At 42.6% G+C, this 21,873-nt stretch overlaps 1 protein-coding gene across 2 annotated transcripts in view; it reads left to right on the forward strand.

Annotated features, from left to right (window-relative positions):
• Positions 1-21,873, forward strand: part of RASSF5 (Ras association domain family member 5) — a 119,402-nt gene that overhangs the window by 54,706 nt on the left and 42,823 nt on the right. Inside the window, exon 1 of one of the 2 annotated variants that reach the window (XM_044671718.1) lies at positions 21,632-21,825. The exons of the other annotated variant lie outside the window; for it this stretch is intronic. Within the exon in view, the coding sequence (XP_044527653.1) occupies positions 21,706-21,825 (120 nt within the window). The 5' untranslated portion in view covers positions 21,632-21,705. Of the gene's footprint in view, positions 1-21,631; positions 21,826-21,873 lie in introns of those variants that run through there. 2 annotated transcript variants of the gene reach the window in all.

Consider the following 21,873-nt stretch of genomic DNA (forward strand, 5'->3'; position numbering starts at 1 on the left):
AAAAAAAAACCCTTACCTTCCACCTTAGAATCAATAGTGTGTATTGGTTACAGGGCAGAAAAGTGGTAAGGGATAGGCAACAGGGGTTAAGTGACTTAGCCAGGGTCACAGAGCTAGGAAGTGTCTGAACTCAAATTTGAACCCAGGACCTCCTGTCTCTAGGCCTGGTTCTCAGTCCACTGAGCTACCCAGTTGCCCTCTTATGTCTTTATTTTTTATTGCTTCTTCAAAGAGGATAATCCCCCAGGAAAAATCTTTCCCCTCTTCAGTCCCCCGTAGAATAATACTTTCTCTGCTCCCCATCCCAGGGGTGCTGCACCCAGAACTACTCTTCCTTTCTGCAGATCCAGCAACATAGGCAGGAACTGGAGCAATCCGTGTGTGTGTGTGTGTGTGTGTGTGTGTGTGTGTAATATATATCCTTCAATTAGTATTCATTAAATGGATACTGTGTGCCAGGCACTGTGCCAAGAGCTGGGAATATGAAAAGAGGCAAAAGACAGTCCCTGCCATCGAGAAGCTCAGCAGCCTAACAGAGGAGACGATACACAAATAGTTCTATACAAATAAGATATAGGCAGGATAAATTGGGAGTTAATTAAAAGAGAGAAGGCACCCATCAGGGAGTACTAGGAAAGACAGTCTTTCTTCTGGCAGAAGAAGAGTCTTTATTTTACTTATTTTTTTCAAAATTCTTATGATAAGGGCTAAGCAATTGGGGTTAAATGACTTGCCCAGGTTCATACAGCTAGGAAGTGGCATCCAGGCCTGGGACTCTATCCCTTGAGCTATATAGCTACCCCAAGAGGAGGGACGTTAGCTGAGACTCGAAGGAAGGCAGAACACAGGAAAGGATGATGAGAAGGAGAATTCAAGGTGATTGCACCGCAGATGAGTACATGAGGCCCCGAGGATTGAAAAGTCTTATTCATAAAGAGTGAGTGAGCGGTAGAGGAGAGCCAGGGTGGTGCTGGAGCATGGAGAGCCAATTTTGAATCATTGTGACCATTTAAACCTCATAAATCAAGTATGAACCAGAGCTTAATCTATCCTTTTGATTTCTAGACTTACCAAAATGTTAATAATGAGATTACAGCTAAGGAAGGAGAGGGAAAGAACATGAAATATGTAACTAGGGGAAAATATTCAAAATAAAAACTTAAAAAAAAATAATGAGATTAAACTTAAAATCACAGGTAGGAGCATCTGGGTACTCAGTGGTCGGAGAGCCAGGCCTAGGTTCTGGGTTCAAATCTTGCCTCGGACACTTCTTAGCTGTATGACCCTGGGCAAGTCACTTAACCCCAGTTGCCCAGCCCTTACTAACCTTGCTGCTCTTTTGCCTTGGAATTGATAATTAGGGATCACCAAGTGTCCATTAGGTGTTCTGAATAGGAGTGATAGAAATGCTCAACTCCTCAGTCACCCTTTTTGCCTTAGACGTCTCCCCCAATGTGTCAGAGATCCATTCCCAAGAAGACCAACACCTGGCAGGAACCATCCTTTTAGTATCTGTTATAAGTTAGGCCGCTCCCTGATACCCCATCCTCTAGCTACTGCCTCTTTCCCAAGCCTGCTTGGTACCTGTCAGTGTATGTTTGCTGTACTCTGTTCCCCAAAAGGTATGTAGGACCCCAAGTTCAGTTATTCTTTGGAGAATCATCTTTGGCGGTGAGCCCCCCAGCGTTTTGGCTCTGGGTGCTATTTGGCACTTGGCTCTGGGTGGCGGCCAATTATTAAGGACTTTGTCTCTTTTCCTGATGGGAGATTTGGTTTTATGACTTCTCTAGTGGTTCTGTGTTTTTCCAAGTTGACACTGTAGAAGCAGAGCCAGTGAGAGTTCAAAGGGCCCTTCGAGCCCATCTCCTACAGAATGTCCCTGCCCGTCTTCCCTGCAGCAGACTTGGAAGTACAGGGCCCCTGTGAAGAGCATCCCACTCCGACCCTGCAGGGAGACAATGACTCAGCTGGCACCGAATTCAAACTTTCCTGGCTCGGGGCCCCTCGCTTACATCGCTGTCTAGCCTCTTGTCTTCCAAACCCTGATCTGGCTTTTCCAGAACCCCATGGAAAGATGAAGTTCCCTGGCCCACCCTAGCCCTCTGTAGCCTTTGATGGATGGCCCAGTGCTTTTCCTTGGTACCATCACACGGGGGAGCTGAGGAGGTGCAGGAACAGGAGCTCTTGGGTTTCTCCAAACAGGACTTGCTCAGAACTTGGCTTCTGCTGAGGCAGGGAGGGAGAGGCCACTGTGTTGGCTCCCCGAAGCTTCCCAGGTCTCCCTGGCATCGCAGGGTCCCAATCTCACCCATCTCCACGAACCTTCTGAGGAGGGGTTTGCCCAAATTAATCAGGCACGATCTTATGTAATTATATAAGCCTTTAAACTGAGTTTCCTAAAAGTGAAAATCTGGCCAAGTCGCCCCCGCCTCCCTCCACATTCAGTCAACTCCAGTGGCTCCCTATTACCGCCAGAATCAAATATAAAATCCTATTTGACTTTAAAAGCCTTCCTGAACCTGACCCCTTTTTACACTTCCCATCTTCCGACATCCCCTGCCCCCTCCATATACTTTGCCATCCAGTTACACCCACGTCCTTACTATTTCTCCAATAAGACACTCCATTTCTCAACTCTAACTTCAGTCTCGGCTAAATTTTCTCCTTCTTGGGAAAGCTACTTAGCATAGAGGATAGAGTAGCAGGTTGGGAGGACCTATGTTTGAATCTGACCTCAGACACTTCCTAGCTGTGGGACCCTGGGCAAGTCACTTAACCCCCTATTGCCTAACCCCTGCCATAAGGGTTTTGAAAAAATAAAATAAATAAAATAAAATAAAGTCCCTCCTTCTACGAGAAGAAAGCTTACCTTTCCCAGTACTGCATAATGAGTACCTTCTCTCTTTTGATTAATTCCTTTATCTTGTTTGTCTAGAATCCTTTGTCTGATGTCTCTCCCATTGATAGTAGGGACTTTCTTTTGCTTCTTTTTATATCCTAGCCCTTGGCACAGTACCTGGCACATAGTAGGCACTTAATAAATACTATACATGCAGGTGATAAATATTTTAGAATTTAGAATCTTTGCTGCCAATATGACTTTGGGCAAGTCACCTTCCCTCTCAGGCTGGCAAGAGAAATTAAGAAAAACAAAAAGGGACTTTTTTATTTTGTTAAAACCTTAGACTTCTGCCCTTTTTTAAAATTCAAAGATAATTTATTTTCCCAATTACGTGTAATAACAGTTTTCAATATATGCTTTCCTAAATATGAGATCTAAATTGTCTCCCTCCCTCCTTTTCCTACTCCTCAAAGATGGTAAGTAATTGACCTGGGTTATGCATGTATTGTCATGTAAAACATACTTCCTTCCATATTGGTCATTGTTGTAAGAGCTCACTCAGAAAAAAAAAAACGAAAACCCCCAAATTAGACCGTAAATAAACTAATGTGAAGGATAGTGGGCTTGACTTGCATCTGGACTCTAATAGTTCTTTGTCTGAAGGTGGAGGGCATTCTTTGTCATAAGTCCTTCAGAATTGTCCTAGATCATTGTATTGCTGAGAGTAGCTAAGTCTTTTCCAGTTGATCATTCCACATTATTGCTCTTAAAGTATACAATGTTCTCCCGGTTCTGCTTGTTTCACTCTGCATCCGTTCCCGCAGTTCTTTCCAGCTCTTTCTGAAATCCTCCTGCTTATCATTTCTTATAGCACAATAGTATTCCGCCAACAACACATACACAATTTATTCAGCCATTCCACAGTTGATAGACATCCCTTCAATTTCCAATTCTTTGCCACCACAAAAAGAGCCTGACCTTCTGTCTTAGAATGGATAGTAATTATTGGTTATAAGACAGAAGATCAAGTGCTATGCCATCTGGGTTAAGGTGACTTGCCCAGGGTTACACAATTAGGAAGCATCTGAGACCACATTTGAACCAGATCCTCCCAACTCCAGGCCTGGAGCTCTGTCCACTGTGCTACCTTGCCGCCCCCAAAAAGGGTTTTTAAAAAAGTTATATTGATGGGACCATTAGATGACTCAGTGTATAGAGAGCCAAGCCTGAAGACAGGAGGCTCTGGGTTCAAATCTGCTCTCAGTCTCTTCCTAGCTGTGTGACTTTGGGTAAATCACTTAACCCAGATGGCATAGCCTTTATTGCTCTTCTGCCTTGGAACAGATATTTAGTATTGATTCTAAGTCAGAAGGTAAATATTAATAAAAGAAAAAAAATGGATAACCAAGTCCAAGAACCTGTTTGTAATAGATGGAACAACAACTGACAATACACAGAGAAGATAGAGCCATTTAATTCTTTTTGTTTATTTGATTTTTCTTTTTTAAAAGATATTTTATTTTACAATTACAGGTAATAACAAGTTTGCACATAAGTTCTGAAGTAATAGGTTCCAAATTATCTCCCTTCCTTCTTCCTCCTTCCCAGGGATAGTGAGCAATTTGATCTGGGTTATACAGGTATTATCATATAAGACATGTTTCCACATTGTTCATTGTTCTAAGAGAATATTCATATAAAACCAACACTCCAACATAAGAACCTAACAAAACTAAAGTGAAAAATCATGTGCTTTGATCTGTGTTCTGACTCCAATAGTTCTTTCTCTAGAGGTGGATAGTATTCTTTGTCTTAAGTCCCTCAGAGTTGTCCTAGATCATTGTACTGCTGAGAGTAGCTAAATCTTTCACAGATGAACATCATACAATACTGCTGTTAGTACAATGTTCTGGTTCTGCTTGTTTCACTCTGCATCAGTTCATGTAGGTCTTTCCAGGTTTTTCCTAATACAATCTAATTCTTAATTTCCTTCTGTTTCCTCTGTAAAGGTTCAGAATGCTTTTACATTGGGATAATAGACAAAAATAACTAGTAGGAAGTATTAAAATGAGTAAAGAGATAATAAGAGGACACTTTGATACCCATAATGAATTCAAGTCCCTGGGCCCGGATAAAAACATCCTTAGCCCCTGAAAGCCTGGCAGATGTGATTTTAAGGTCACTGTCAGTAATATTTATGTGAAACATCATGGAAAAGAGAAGAAAAACCACAAGGTGGGAGAAGAGCAAACGTTGTTCCGATTTTCAAAAAAACAGAACAGATTCTGCAAGTGAAAGGCCAGTGAATTTGACTTTGATTCCTGGGAAAATTCTAGAAATTTTGAGACGTGGTTGGTGAATATTTAGAAAGGGAAGTGACAATCACAGAGCAAGAATGACTTCATTAAAAGCAAGTCATGCCAGACTAAGCTCATTTCCTTTTTTTTTTTTTTCACTATTACTAAACTAGCAAATGAAAAATATTGTTATCTAGTCTACCTAGACATTTAGGAAAGTTTTTGATAAAATATTCCATTCCAAGTTTTCTTGTGGAGAAAGAGAGATACAGTATTCAGTGATAATGTAATCAAATGGATTCCATCCTGGTTGAATGGCCAGACTCTGTAAATGTTTCCCTTGTCTTTGTGGCAGGAAGTCTCTGCAGGAAGACCCCAGGGATTTATACTTGGCCCCGTGCTGTTTAACAATTTTTATCAGTTACTCAGATAAAGGCATAGAGGGCCCGGGCCCAGATAAAAACATCCTCGGCCATATCCAATTTGCAGGTGACTCAAAGTTGATGGGATAACTAACGTTTGATGACAGAATCCAAGAGGACTTTGGTAGGTCAGTTCACTGAGCTAAATCTTAAATGATGAAATTCATCAGGGATGAATGTAAAATCTTGCACTTAGGCACAAAAAAATCAACTCCATAAATATGAGATGGGGGCAGCATGGATAAGTTAGCAGTTGTTGTGAAAAGAATCTAGGGTTATAGCAGGTGGCAAACCCAATATGAGTCACTGGTGTGATGTGGCAGCCAAAAAAGTTAATGTAACCTTGGGCTATATTAGGAGAGCTATGCCTTCCAAGAACAGGAAAGCAATAGTCCCACTGTACTCTGCTCTTTTTAGACATCATCTAGAGTACTGGGAAATGTTATGGTCAACAGGGTTTCAGAAGAACACTGATAAAGGCAGCTAGGAAGCACAGTGGACAGAGTGCCAGACCTGGAAACAGGAGGTCTTGGGTTCAAATCTGACCTCAGACACTTTCTAGATGAGTGTGCCTGGGCAAGTCACTTAACCCCAATTGCCTATCCCTTACCGCTCTTCTGCCTTGAACTGATAATTGGTATTGATTCTAAGACTGAAAATAAGAATTAAAAAAAACATCAATAAACTGGAACATGTTCAGAGGGAGGCAACCAACATAATGAAAATCTTGAGCCCATGTCATAGGAGGACTGGTTGAAGGAAGCAGGAATGTTTAGCCTGGAGAAGAGGAGCCTTAGGAGGAATGTGACGAGTCTTAGTATTTGAAGGGCTTGCATATGGGAGAGAGACTATACTTGTTCTGTATATGTAAACCTGGAGGACATAATATGGAGTAATGGGTAGAAGCTATAAAAAGGTCCATTTAGATTGTAATGCTAGAAAAAACTTCTTGCCTCAAAGTAGAATGGGCTGCTTGGAAAAATAATGAATGCCTGTGCAGTAAGAAACAACGAGCAGGTTAATTTGTTGTTGTTGTTGTTTTTAACCCTCACCTTCCATCTTAGAATCAATATTAAGTATTGGTTCCAAGGCAGAAGAGCGGTAAGGACTAGGCAATGGGGGTTAAGTGACTTGCCCAGGGTCACACAGCTAGGAAGTGTCTGAGGTCAGATTTGAACTCAGAAGCTCCCACTCTAGGCCTGACTCTCTATCCACTGAACCACTTAGCTGTCCTTGATCAAGTTAATTAAAAAAAAAAAACTTGGAAAGACTTACATGAAACTAAAAGCAAGAGAATATTATATATAGCAACAGAAATATCATTTGAAGAAAGTCTTGTGTATGTCCACCTTCAGAAAAAGATGTATATGATATAAATGATAGAGACATGTAAGACATACTCCATATATGTGTGTGCGTGTATACATATATATATATAATAAGTATATATAGTCAAATACCTTCTTTAGTACAGAGAAGGGAGGGAGGGAGATACCTGGAAACTTTAATATAATGAACAAATAGAAAAAATAAAAAGGGAGAAAAATAAAATAAAATACAAAGAAAGGTAATGGGCTCCTCTTCCTCGACAGTCTTTAAGCAGAGGCTGGACAACCACTTGTCAGTACATTATGAGAGAAATTCCTTTCATAAATGGGTTGGACTGGAGGGTAACTGAAGTGCCTTCTAATCTCAAAATTCAGTAACTGATTCTGGGCTCAGATCCCTATCTTAAAAAAGAGAGGCTGGACTGGATGATCAGAAAGGTCCTTCAAGCTCAAAATCTGTGCTCCTTTGTTCCTTTATCTTTTGGGGCCTCTTTCTCTCAGTCTAAAAAAAATCTTAATTCTTTCTTTTTTATTTTAATTTTTTTAACCCTTAACTTCTGTGTATTGGCTCCTTGGTGGAAGAGTGGTAAGGGTGGGCAATGAGGGTCAAGTGACTTGCCCAGGGTCACACAGCTGGGAAGTGTCTGAGGCCAGCTTTGAACCCAGGACCTCCCGTCTCTAGGCCAGACTCTCAATCCACTGAGCTACCCAGCTGCCCTTTAATTCTTTCTGCCTTCTGTAATTTTCCAATTTGCATTGAGAGAATTGCCATTTGGTCAGTGATTACCAGTTCATGATGGGCAGCTAGATGGTGCAGTGAATGGTTCCCACCCTGGAATCAGGATGACCTGAATTCAAATCTGATCTCAGATTACTAGCTATGTGTGACCCTGGACAAGTCACTTAAGCCTGTTTGTTTCCGTTTCCTCAATTGTAAAATGAGCCAGAGAAGGAAATGACCAAGCACTTCAGGGTCTTTGCCAAGAAAACCCCAAATGGGGTCACAAAGAGTCTGAAAAGACTGAAACAACTGAACAACAAGTGAAGGACCCTGTTAAGTTAGGGATACAAAGATTTTTTTAAAGATAAGACCATTCCCTGAAGAGAACTTACTTTCTGGTGGATCATCTAGTCCACCTCTCTCATTTTTCAGGTGAGGAAATTGAAGATTTGTAAAAGGGAAAATAACTTGTCCAAGGTTACTCAGCCTGTTAGGGATAGAGAAGGAGGTAGAACCTGGATTCCTTAACTCATGATCCAATCTAATCATCTCTCCCCATTCTGTAAGCCTCCCAGAGCTTCTAGGGGCGCACCTCTCCAGGATATTTTCTGCTTCCTTCTGTTGTGGGTGTATGACAAAGAGCTGGGAACAACACAGGAGAAATTCCAGTCTTAGAATAAATGAAAAGATCTTGCCTTCAGAGAGCCTCTTCCAACTATTTAGTTGAATTTAAGCTCTAGTAACAATCAGAGCAGGTAAGTGGGATGGTGGATAGAGTGCTGGACCTTGGGTCAGGAAGACCTGAGCCCAGCTTTGGACACTTATTAGCCCTGTAACCCTGGGCAAGTCACATAACCTCTGTTTGCCTCCGTTTCCTCAGCTACAAAATGGAGATAATAACAGCACCCACCGCAAGGGGTAATAGGAAGGATCAAATGAAACAATAGTTGTAAAATAACTTGGCAAGTGACTGGCACATAGTAGGTGCTATTTGAAAATGTTTATTCTCTTCCCTTCCCTCCTCCCATAGTTAACTCTGTCCTAGCCCTCTCTTGTCCCTTTCTACAATAACTTTAGGATCCCTACTCTCATGCTAGCACCCTTCATACTAGATCTCTTCTTTTCCTTTTTCCTTTCTTCTTCTGGTGCTCCCCCAAACCAGCTTTCTCCTGAAAAACCACATTTTCACCCTCCGCCCCTTTCTGAGACTGGCTGCTGTTTCTCTCACATCCCCCGGCATACGGAGCCAAGAAGATGAGTTAGCACAATCCTTGTTCCCCACTGCCACTTTCAGACCCTCTTTTTTTTTTTTTAACCCTTACCTTCCGCCTTAGAATCAATAATGTGTATTGGCTCCAAGACAGAAGACTGGTAAGGGTAGGCAATGGGGGTCAAGTGACTTGCCCAGGGTCACACAGCTGGGAAATGTCTGAGGCCAGATTTGAATTTAGAACCTCCCATCTCTAGGCCTGGCTCTCAGTCCACTAGCTGTCCCCCAGACCCTCTTTTTGACATCATCATTAACCAAAATGATATCCTTTTCTCCTTGGCAATTCACACTACCCTGTCCAGATCTCTGATGCTGTGGCCCATAGACCTCCCACTAACTCCTTTTTCCATCCAATAAGTTCCGTACCTGGTTCACATTTGTCTTCTCAGTATTGATCCCAACCCTTTGACCAGCTTGGCCTCCCAATTGCTCAAGCTTCCCAGCTCCTATAACTTCTATCTCCAGGCTACTGAAACCATGAGTGAGAGTGGTCGTCGCCGTGTAGATGCCAATTCCCTTTTCTCCCCATCAGCGTACTTTACAATAAAGGGTGATGATACTTTGGGTAGTTGAGTGCTTCCATGGATGGAGTTTTGGGTCTGGAGTTGGGAAAACCTGAACTGAAATCCAATCTCAGACATTTACTGTCTGTGTGACCCCAGGCAAGTCACGTCACTCTGCTTATCTCAGTTTCCTCATTTGTAAAATGAGCCGGAGAAGGAAATGGCAAACCATTCCAGCATCTTTGCCCAAAAAAACCCCAAATGGGGTCACAATGAGTTGGATACAACTAAAGGGACTGAATGATGACATGACGATGCACTAAAACGCCCCTCCTTCTCTCCACTCATTTGCTCAGGTGCCAGAATCCTATTAGAGCTGCCATGATCATAAGTTCCTCAGATGAGCGCATGCCTCTATTTTATATGCTTTGGTAGATATTAATATTATCAGAGGTGGAGCCAAATATGTCTGCTTCATCTTTCAAGCCATCTTCTCTCATTTTAACATGTGCTTGGGAGAGATTTTGTTGCAGGAGAGCCTCCAAGGCAGCATTTGCTCTACTGAAACAAATGTGGGGTTTTTTGATAGCCAAAAAGCCAATCCAATGGGATCTTTTGTTCTCTGCACCTTCCAGTCAACTAAATGATTGTAAAAATGTCATCTGTGAATTGTGAGGATATAAATAATTATTTAGAACACCTTCCTCTTCCCTTCTCAAGCCTTCATCTGAGTTACCCTTGGTATACATATTTATTATATACTATATATTTAATTATTCTCCTAAAAACTTTGTAGAAATGGGAGAATGGGCAAATTCTTGATTTCCTTACCACTCAGAGAGATTTGGCAGCCGAGGCAATGTTGTTTTAAAAGTTATACTTCGGGGGTGGGGGGGTGTGCAGCTGGGTAGCTCAGTGGATTGAGAGCCAGGCCCAGAGATGAGAGGTCCTTGGTTCAAATCCGACCTCAGACATTTCCCAGATGTGTGACCCTGGGCAAGTCACTTAACCCCCATTGCCTTCCCTTACCATTCTTCTGCCTTGGAGCCAATACAATTGGTTCCAAGATGGAAAGTAAGGGTTAAAAAAAAGTTATATGGAAGGGGGGATAAAATCTTATGAAAGAAGGTGTTGGAATAATCTGAGCAGAAAAAAGGGAATATTATTAGCAGCCTCCCCTCATAAAAACAAGAAATAGTGGAGAGAAAAACGCCCTAGGAGCTTGGTAACCTTTATAAAGGCCATTTGTTATTGGCATCATCTTGATTATTTGGGGGAGCAATTATGTCTAATTTTTTCCTACATGTTTGATATTCTCCCTTCTTTTAGCCATCTTGAGAAACCATCCTTCTTAGCTTTCAAAACCATGTTGTTGGGGCAGCTGGGTAGCTCAGTGGATTGAGAGTCAGCCCTAGAGATGGGAGGTCCTAGGTTCAAATCCGGCCTCAGACANTTGTGAGGATATAAATAATTATTTAGAACACCTTCCTCTTCCCTTCTCAAGCCTTCATCTGAGTTACCCTTGGTATACATATTTATTATATACTATATATTTAATTATTCTCCTAAAAACTTTGTAGAAATGGGAGAATGGGCAAATACTTGATTTCCTTACCACTCAGAGAGATTTGGCAGCCGAGGCAATGTTGTTTTAAAAGTTATACTGGGGGGGAGGGGGTGCAGCTGGGTAGCTCAGTGGTTTGAGAGCCAGGCCCAGAGATGAGAAGTCCTAGATTCAAATCTGACCTAAGCGCTTCCTAGCTGTGTGACCCTGGGCAAGTCACTTAACCCCCATTGCCTACCCTTACCACTCTTGTGCCTTGGAGCCAATACAATTGGTTCTAAGATGGAAAGTAAGGGTTAAAAAAAAGTTATATGGAAGGGGGGATAAAATCTTATGAAAGAAGATGTTGGAATAATCTGAGCAGAAAAAAGGGAATATTATTAGCAGCCTCCCCTCATAAAAACAAGGAATAGTGGAGAGAAAAACGCCCTGGGAACTTAGTAACCTTTATAAAGACCACTTGTTATTGGCATCATCTTGATTATTTGGGGGAGCAATTATGTCTAATTTTTTCCTACATGTTTGATATTCTCCCTTCTTTTAGCCATCTTGAGAAACCATCCCTCCTAGCTTTCAAAACCATGTTGTTGGGGCAGCTGGGTAGCTCAGTGGACTGAGAGTCAGGCCTAGAGACGGGAGGTCCTGGGTTCAAATCTGGCCTCAGACACTTCCCAGCTGTGTGACCCTGAGCAAGTCACTTGACCCCCATTGCCCACCCTTACCACTCTTCCACCAAGGAGCCAATACACAGAAGTTAAGGGTTAAAAACAAACAAACAAAAAAAACCATTTTGTCTGTGTTGTTTCTCTGGATACTTGGTCTAGCCTAGCTGCATGTTCTCATCTTTGCTTTATTTGGTGCCATTTCTACTTCTTTGGGAAGCCCATGGAGCATTGTGGCGTTGAGTGCAAAGGTAGTGTTTCCATTGTCATTCATAGGAGAAGGAGGAGTCTTCTAAAATCGTGACGTGTTCTCTTTTGAGTTGCTCATCTGTTTGGCATCTTCCTTCCAGTTGTATTTTCAGATGCTTTGGGCATGAGACAGTGTTCGATTGGTTCCTTTGCTGAGACATCCGTGCACTTGTTTTCTCTCTATTTCTAGTTTTTATGAGGGGAAACTGCTGATAACTTACTTTTTTTCTGCTTACATTGTTCCATCATCTTCTTCCATAAGACTTTATCCCACCAAATACAGCTTTTAAAATACCATTGCAGAGGGCAGCTGGGTGGCTCAGTAGATTGAGAGCCAGGCCTAGAGATGGGAAGTCCTGGATTCAAATCTGACCCCAGACACTTCCTAGCTGTGTGACCCTGGGCAAGTCACTTAACCCCCCACTGCTTAGCCCTTACCACTCTTCTTACTTGGAACCAATGTATAGTATTGATTCTAAGATGGAACATAAAGGTTTAAAATAAACAAACAAACAAATAAATGAATGAATAAATGAATGAATGAATGAATGAATGAATGAATGAATGAATGAATGGATGGATGGATGAATGAATAAATAAATAAATAAATAAATAAATAAAGGTGCCATTGCCTTGGCTGCCATATCTTTCTGACTGGTAAGGAAATCAAGTATGTGCTGGCTAAGGTGGTTTCTAGAAGCTGAAGATCTTTTTATTGTGGACTGATTTTGTCTAGGTTAAACTTTTATAGGACATGCTGATAGACTGTTTTTATCCATTTTCCATTTGTCAGCTATAGCTTATTTAATGGGCTTAAAGCTGTTTTAAATGTCTTTTTTTATTCTTTTAATTTGACATTTGTTTTCATATGTAACAAGTTATTGGGTGTGGGACAGCTAGGTAGCACAGTGAATAGAATGCCAGACCTGGAGTTGGGAGGTCCTGGGTTAAAATCAGGCCTCAGCCACTTTCTACCTGTGTGACCCTGGGCAAGTCATTTAATTCCATTCATCTAACCCTTGCCACTTCTCTGTTTTAGAATAGATACTGTCTAAGCAGTTTTGGGTAACTTGCGTCTGTATAATGATGCTCTGGTTGCAATATAGTTTTGGATTCTCAAAGATATTTTTAGTTGTATATTTATAGTAGTGATATCTGTCATCTGTTCATTTTTAAAGGTTAGGAAGCTCCCAGTGCATATTTCTATCCATCTGATTGTGTCTTTCTGAGTACCTGGCAGCTGCTGACTTTCGCAACCTTCAGTAACATGTGGCACGATTTCTACCCCATTATTGCACGATCTATTTGGACCAATAAATCAGGGCCACTTCATGATCATAGCTTTACAATTTTAGATGACAATAACTAGGTGCTTAATTGATATTATAAACCCATCAAAATAAACAAATGTGTAAGGAAAGAAAGAGGGAGAGGGAAGAGGAGAGGGAGAGAGAAAGAAAGGGAGAGGGAAAAGGAGGGAAGAAGGGAAAGGAAAGAGAGGAAAGGAGGGAGAGAGGGAGACACAGAGATAGAGGAGGTGAGAATTTTTTTAAAAACAAACTGAGGGTGGGGCAGCTGGATAGCTCAGTGGATTGAGAGCCAGGCCTAGAGACGGGAAGTCCTAAGTTCAAATCTGGCCTCAGACACTTCCCAGCTGTGTGACCCTGGGCAAGTCACTTGACCCCCATTGCCTAGCCCTTACCACTCTTCTGCCTTAGAACCAATACACAGTATTGACTCCAAGATGGAAGGTTTTATATTAAAACAACAACAACAGCAACCAATCGAGGGGCTAATGGTGGATGATTGATTAGAAAATGACTCCCAATTCACTAACCATTTGTTTGCTTACTGCCAGGATGTCATCAGTTTGGGGTTTTGTGATATTATTCCAAGTTTGCCATGGACAGCATCTCCCATCTCCCTCCTTGGAGAAGATACTCTTGACATTCAGGCAGAAGGCATCTCACTTGTCTTGAAGCCTTTGAGCTTCTTTATTTACTCCAGAGCTTTTGACATTTTTGTTGCCCTATGATCATCTTTGCTCTGAAATTTCTGAGAATTAAAGTATATGTTGGGGCAGCTAGGCAGCCAGATCCGAAGACAGGAGAGTCTGGGTTCAAATCTGGTCCCAGACACACATCCTAGCTGTGGGGTCTTGGGCAAGCCACTTAACCCCAATTGCCTAGCCCTTATCACTTTTCTGCCTTGGAACCAATACACGGTAGTGATTCTAAGACCAAAGGTAAGAGGTTATTGGTTTTTTTAAAAGCATTTATTAAGCTCTAACTATGTACCAAGCACTGGGCTAGGTGCTAGGGATACAAGAGCAAAAATGAAAGAGTTTTTGCCTTCAAGGAGTTTCTATTCAAAGACTGACAGAGTTTTAGAATTGAGAGGGACCTCAGTAGCCATCTCTTGAAACTGATACCCCAAAGGGATCCTTGATCTAGCATACCCAACAAGTGGTCATCCAACTTCTGCTTGAGGATCTCCACTGAAGGGAAACCTATCACCTGTCTGGGAAACCCATTCCACTTTTGGAAAGCTCTAAATGTTGGGATAGCTAGATGGCACAGTGGATAGATAGAGCAGCGGTCCTGGAATCAGGAAGACCTAGCTTCCTGGGTTCAAATCTGGCCTCAGACGCAGAGGCAGCAGGTAAGCTATACTCAACTGAATCCATGCTGTATCCTTGTTGTATATGCCTCCCAGGTTGTGGTTAGGTACAACCTAATTTTGTTAACAGATCAATGATCCATGGATGTTTCATTTTATGCTAGTCCAAAACATGAACCACTGGACTGGCTTCCCATACATGTGGAGGAAGGATTAGACGGGTCATATTTGGTCCCAGAGGGCAGAACCATGTAGAAGTGGCAAAGGAGTCAAATTCAGTTTTATGCCAGGAAAAACTTCCTTATACTTGTTCAGTTGTGTCTGACTCTTCATGACCCCATTTGGGGTTTTATTGGCAGAGATACTGGAGTAGTTTGCCATTTCCTTCTCCACTTCATTTTACAGATGAGGAAACCGAGGCAAACAGTGACTTGTCCAGGATCACACAGCTAGGAAGTGTCTGAGGCTAGATTCGAACTCACAAAGATAAGCCAACTAGCTGCACTGGGGAGTGAGTGAGAGAGAATCTATTCTACGAGTGTTGAGCCTGAATGTTTATCTAGCTTGGTTCACAGAATATAAACACAGTCTATCTCCAGGAAAATACTCAAAACCTTTCCAGCATAGTCGAACCTTCCAAAATAGTAATAATATTTACACAGTTTGCAAAGTGTTTTATATTTCATTGATCTTCCTCTGGTTATCTCATGATAAGGCATCATAGTAGAAATTTATGGCTCCTTTAGCACTGTTGTGAAGAAAGTATTTGGAATGCTATCAGATCATATTGTTTTTGTACAATTCTAATTACTAGGAAAATTTTGCTAGAATTCTAATAAGACAAAATCCTACTCCATCTAACTCGGGCTCATCGTTTGAGTCAAGTCAACAAGCATTTACTAAACCTGTATTTTGTGCCAGGCATAATGCTAAGAAGAGAGGATACAAAGAAAAATACAAGATAGTTCCTGCCTTCAAGAAGCTCACAGTCTAATGAGGGAGACAACATGTAAAATAGCTATACACAAACAAGCTCTAGAAAGGATAAAATGGAGATAATCCCAGAAGGAAGGTGCTAACATTAAGGGAAATGAAGAAAGGCTCCCCATAGAGAGTGGTCGTAGTTCTGCCCTCTAGAACAGAGAACAAGTTTAATTTATCTTCTGTGACAATCCTCCAAATATTTGAAGACAATTCTTTTCTCCTTCCAATTCCTGAGTCTTCGTTTTCTCCAAGTTAGACATCCCCTAGTCTCTCAAAACATCCTTGAATGAATGAATGAACAAATGAGCATTTGTTTAAAACCCTACTATTTAGACAGCTAGATGGCCCAGTGGAATAGATTTTTATTTTTATTTTGAAATATTTTTCCACTTATACATAATTCGTTTTCTTTCCCTCCCTTCTTCCCTTCCCCTCTCTCAGAGCCAATATGCAATTCCACTGGGTCGTACAAATGCTATCACTTGATAGTTATTTCCATATTATTCACTTTTGCTATAGAGCAATTTTTAAAGCCTAAACCCCAATCACATACCCATATATACATGTGGTAAGTGATGTCATATGTTTTGCTTATGCATTTCTACTCCCATAGTTCTTTCTCCCAATGTGGATAGTGTTCTTTTACATAAGTCCTTCAGGAGTGGCCAGGCTTGTTGCTTTGCTACTAGTAGCAAAGTCTATTATATTGGATTTTTCCACAATGTTTTACTTTCTGTGAACAATGTTCTTCTGGTTCTGCTCATTTCACTCTGCATCAGTTCACTGAAGTTCTCCCAGTTCATAAATCTTCCAGATCATCAATCCTTACAGCACAATAATATTCCATCATCATCCTATGCCACAATTTGTTTGGCCATTCCCCAATCGAGGGACACCCCCTTATTTTCCAATTTTTTGCCACCACAAAGAGCTTCACTATGAATATTTCCCAGTGGGATAGAGCATCGGACCTGGAGTCAGGAAGATCTGAGTTCAAATCCGGTTTCAGATACTTACTAAGCTCTGTGACCTGAGCAAATTATTTAACCACCACCTGCCTCAGTGTCCTAGACTGTAAAAGGGGGATAATAATAACCCTTTCCTCCCAGGTTTGTTGTGAGGATACAATAAAATAATAGTTGAAAAGTACTTTGCAAATCTTAAAGTGTAACCTAAATACTAGCCATCACCAACATCACCATTTTTATTATTACCTGTCAGGCACTGTGAATCCAGATCAAAAGTGAAACTGTCCCTGCATTCAGGGATAAATTTTTAAATTAAAGGATTTAATAACAAAAATGAAAGGGAAAGGGATTCCTTCAGCCAAGTGAGCAGAGCACAGGGCCAGAGACCCAAACTTGCCACTTTAACCAAAACAAAGCCCAAAAAGAGCCTTGTGGTGTGGGTCTCAGCCAAATTTATTTCCCAAGATTCTGTACGTCAAATGAGGATGTACTAAAAAGGATGCTGGGAATGTAGCTCAAGGGTGGCAAATTTTCCACCTGCACAGTCCCCAGCACCTACCAGGCTAAAAGTAACAATATCTAGCATTTAGATAGCACTTTGGGGTTTTTGAAGCATGTTACCTAAAGTATTTCATTTGATCCTCATATTCCCCCCTGCAAAACAGGTGCTATTATTATTCCTCATCTGTAAACAGAGGCAGAGTAAGGTAATAAAGTGACTTGCCCAGGGTCACACAGCTAGTAGTGCCTCAGACAAGATTTGACTTCAGGTCTTCTGGATTCCAAGTCAGTGCTTAGCACATAGTAAGGATGGAGAAATACTTGTTGACTGATAGTTAACCAGTAAGACTGCTTCATGGGCAGGGAGGTGGAGCAATGAGTAGGAAGTCCTGAGATCAAATACAGCCCCTGACACTTATTAGCTATGTGATTCTGGGCAAGTCACTTAACTCTGTTTACCTCAGTTTCTTCATCTGTAAAATGAACTGGAGAAGGAAATGGCAAATTACTCTAATATCTCTGCCCAGAAAACCCCAAATGGGTTCACAAAGGGTTGGACATGACTGAAAATGACTGAACAACAATAACAACAAAGATTCCTTCTAGATCTAGGGATCCTGTCAAGACTGCCTGACTTCTGTCTCATCATGAAGACTGGACTCACTTGGAAGCAGTGTGTTACAGAACTAAAAGAAAGGAGTCAGAAAGACAGAATTCAGTTCTTGGCTGTACTGTCATTAATTAGCTGGGTAGCCTTGAGTAGGTCCCTTTTGTGACTCAGGTTCCTTATCAGTAAAACTGTTATCCTTCTTCACAGGGTCTTTGTGACAAACTAATGAGTTAATGAAAAGGAAGAAGCATTTGTTAAGCCTGACACTATGCTAACTGTTTTACAAATATCTCATTTGATCCTTACAATCTTCATTTTACAGTTGAGAAAACTGAAAAAGATAGAAGTCAAGTGACCTTGCCAAGATCTCACAGCTAGCTAGGAGATCAAGACTAGATAGGTTTTCCTGACTTCAGACTTGGCACTCTCCCTACTGTGCCATCTAGCTGCCTCCATTAAAAAAATCTTTACTTTATATCTTAGAATTGATACTAAATATCAGTTCCAAAGCAATAGAGTAGAAAGGGCTAGGCAACTGGGATTAAATGACTTGCCCAGGGTCACATAGTTAGGAAGGGTCTGAGGCCAGACTTGAACCCACAACCTCCTATCTCTAAGCCTGGTGCTCGATCCACTGAACTACTTGCTGCCTTTTAATGAGGTTATTTTGATAAATTCTGGTACAGAGCCCAGTACAATTGCTATATGAGGACCAGCTTAGATAAGTATAGAAAGGCTCATCACCAGGATCCCCTGAGCCTGGCACATAGTAGGGCTTTAATAAATTCTCAGTGGGGATAATGAAGTGGCTCAGTGGATTGAGAGTCAGGCCTAGAGATAGCAGATCCTAGACTCCAATCCTGGCCTCAGACACTTCCTAGCTGTGTGACCCTGGGCAAGTCACTTAACCCCCATTGCCTAGTCCTTACCACTCTTCTGCCTTGGAACCAATACACAGTTTTGATCCTAAGATGAAAGGTGAGGATTTTTAAAATAAATAAATCAAAGCCTACTGTTTTGGGGGTGGGGGAGGTAAATGGAGGTAAAAGTGCTATGGAAAGCATGAAGCTTCATGCCAAAAATGGTCTCGATACTCATATTTGGAGGGACACGTGGCATCCTCTAAAAACACCATCGCTTAAGAATTCTTTTCAATCTTAGCCAGGCATCTAAGAGGTCACTCACAGTTTGAGTCTCCTCTCTGTTCCCTGGAGGAGTAGTTTGGATATAGTGTTTAAAAGGATTATTCTAAATAGTCTATTAAAAGTGCACATTTAAAATGAGAGGCCCAGCAGGACTTTTTCTGGGAGCCCTGAGTCATTCTAAGAACCCAAAGCAGTGCTGGGTGTCGTTTGGGGGCTCATTTCTGAAAGCGGACCCAGATTCCCGCCTGGGACAAAGTCGGTGCCCCTGTTATTAATGGCTACTGTAACGGGCAGAGCCCCCATCGCCGGATCATTCATCACTGTGACACTTGATTTGGAATGTGTGCTCAACGAAGGAAGGGGCTGGGGGATGCCTCATACCAGCTTCCCTAACCCAGATGATCTTCCTGGGGAGCGGTGGGTGGGTGGGTGTGGGGAGCACCCCAAAAATTACCCATGGGGAAAAAAGTTTGCTCTGCTGAAATTAGGGACCTTTTTCTTTCAGCCTTATTTTAACATCCTCTGTTCCCTTCTCTGACCTCTACCACCTAAAGCCATTTGTTCTCTGGTGACCAGAGGCAGAGGCAGCTACTGGTATTGACTTTTTTGTGAGCCCAGGAGGCCTGGTTGGGGGTGTAGGGTTTTAGTTATCATATGTTTGTGCCTGCCAGGAGCTCCTAGGCTTCTGGAAAAAGGTTTGTGTATAGAGGAAGCCAGTTCAAACTGCAGTTGGAACCCTCGTTCCCCCCACCCCTCCCTGCCCCCAGCAACAACAGATGTAGAGTCAATATGGTGTCAAGGGAAAAAATATAGCACTTGGACTTGGGAGACTTGCGTTCTTGTCCTAAGCTGGGCTTTTTAGTTACTGTGAACAAATTCTATACCCTCTCTGAATTATTTATTATTAGCATTTGTGAAAGAGGAGGAGGTTGAGGCAGCTAGGTAGCTCAATGGATAGAGTCGGGCCTGGAAATGGGAGATCCTGGGTTCAAATCTAGCCTCAGATACTTCCTAGCTGTATGAACCTGGCCAAGTCACTTAATCCCCATTGTTCTAGCCCTCATTTGCTCTTCTGTCTTAGAACCAATACACAGCATTGATTCTAAAATGGAAGGTAAGGGTTTAAAAAATGGAGAGGAAGAAGGTCTTCTCAGAACAATATTCAGGACTTGATACTGAGTTGGTAGTTTGGTAGAGAAGGGCAGAGTCATATCCTTTCCCAGGTTTCCATTTGGGAACCTGCCTGAACATTTAAATGATGAAAGAACCAGGTTCTGCTTGGGGGAAGGGCTCTCTGGGATGAAATGGTTCATGTCTTGGGGCATCCGGGATTCAGTGTTAAAGAAGCCTCTATTAAGTCAGTGCATACTTCTCTGTGATCTTACAGGTAGTCAGAGCCATAAGACTAGCCATATACGAGTTCTGGGTATCCTAAAGAACTGCTACATTTTCCTTAGGCTCTAAGTCCATTATCTTTAAGCCTGTATAATGCTAAGAAAACAGACAAATGTGTTCCAGCACCAGCCCATAGGAGGCACCATGGTATAGTGAAAAAGAATATTGGCTCCATAATCAGAGGTTATGGGTTCAAGCCCTACCTCTACCACTTTCTACCTGTATGGCCTTAGGTTAGATGTTTTAAAAATCACTCTGGACCTTGGTTTCCCTATATGTACAGTAATGAGATTTTAAGTAGACAGCTCCTGAGCTCTCTCCTAGCTATAAATCTGTCATCATGAGGACCAGAGATTGAAAGGGAAATGACCAGCATTACCATATCTTATGTGCTTTGGGAGGGCATGAGGTCTGTGCACATCTTTGTAAGTCAGCCTAACACAAATTCTCAAGCATCATTTCAGCCAATCAAATGGGGCTTTGCCAAGGAGCCATCTTTTGTGTTGAGATTGGGTAAAGAATCCCGTAGAAACCTCTCTTAGTCATCCAAGAATATGGAAACGGTTTCTGTGCAATAGCTGGAGGGTCTAAAAGTCAATCCCCCTCTGCAATTTCTAAAGACCCTGGCCCAGGGGTATGAGAGAGAGACAGGACCTCAGCATTTTTTCGTCTACACTTTGCCCATGTTCAGTGAAGACTTTGCAAGTCTCTTCTGTCCACTTCTCAGTCAAAATACTATTGCTTGGCATTGATTGACTCTCCTCATTTTTCTGGCCATTGACCCAGCTTCCTTGCCCCAGAAGTCCACAGCAGAAAGCCAGAAGATCGGCTACTCGGGCCATCAGAGAGGAGGAAGGATAATTTTGCATAGTTTTGCTCATGTCCCCTAATCTTCCCTAGATGATGAAGGGTAGGCTGTTTCCTGGCGTCTAGAGAATGAATGTCTTTATCCCAGGCGGCCAATGAGTCTTGAGGGCTGCCATCACCCAGCCTTACCTGGGCCCCCAGAGAGGCGCCCCAACCCGGGCCCGCCCCGCCCCCTCCAGGACTCTTGACAGCTTGAAGGCAGCCTGAAGAGAAACCTTGCAAGAGGAAGTGGCTTCTGAACTCCACTTCAAACTCCGCGAGTGGCAGGAAAGGGGAGAGGGGGCGGGGGCCGTGGTGAGAGGGTGAGCTTGCATGTTCAGCTCTGCTGCGACACAGGAGATGAAACCACAGATGGTGAGTGAGTTGGAGAGGGAGGCAAAGAAGAAACTCACCCAGGTCTGACACCGGCGTTTGGTAGCTGCGCCTAGTGGGGAAGGGAGGGCCGTGGGCGGAGAAGGGAAAAGGTTAGCCTGCGGAGGAGCCAGTCAGCCTTTCTGGAAAGTAAACGGAGGAGGGGGCAAGGAGAGCCAGGAGAAGCGGAGGATCCGAGGCGAGGCGAGGAGGTGTCGACAGCAGGAGCCGGGGGGAGCGCGGCACACGGGACCTTGCCGGCCAGCGGGCTGGATGGCGAGATGAACTGGAATTGAATTTAGAAATCCTCTTGCTCGCCGGGGGTCTCACCACCTCACGCGTTGCCCCCGGGCTGGCCTGTGCCCAGGAGCTAGGGAGCGGCCTCCCGTCGCGGGTGCTCGCTGTAGATGACCGTGGACAGCACCATGAGCAGTGGGTACTGCAGTCTGGATGAAGAGTTGGAAGACTGTTTCTTTACCGCCAAGACTTCCTTTTTCAGGAATGCACAGAGCAAGGCCCCCTCGAAGGTAAAAAAGAAAAACCCAAAGAGGGCAGGAGGCACTTTTATTTGGCGG

The sequence above is a fragment of the Gracilinanus agilis genome, chromosome 4 (assembly GCF_016433145.1).
Source record: "Gracilinanus agilis isolate LMUSP501 chromosome 4, AgileGrace, whole genome shotgun sequence".
In the NCBI taxonomy this organism is placed as follows: Eukaryota; Metazoa; Chordata; class Mammalia; order Didelphimorphia; family Didelphidae; genus Gracilinanus; species Gracilinanus agilis.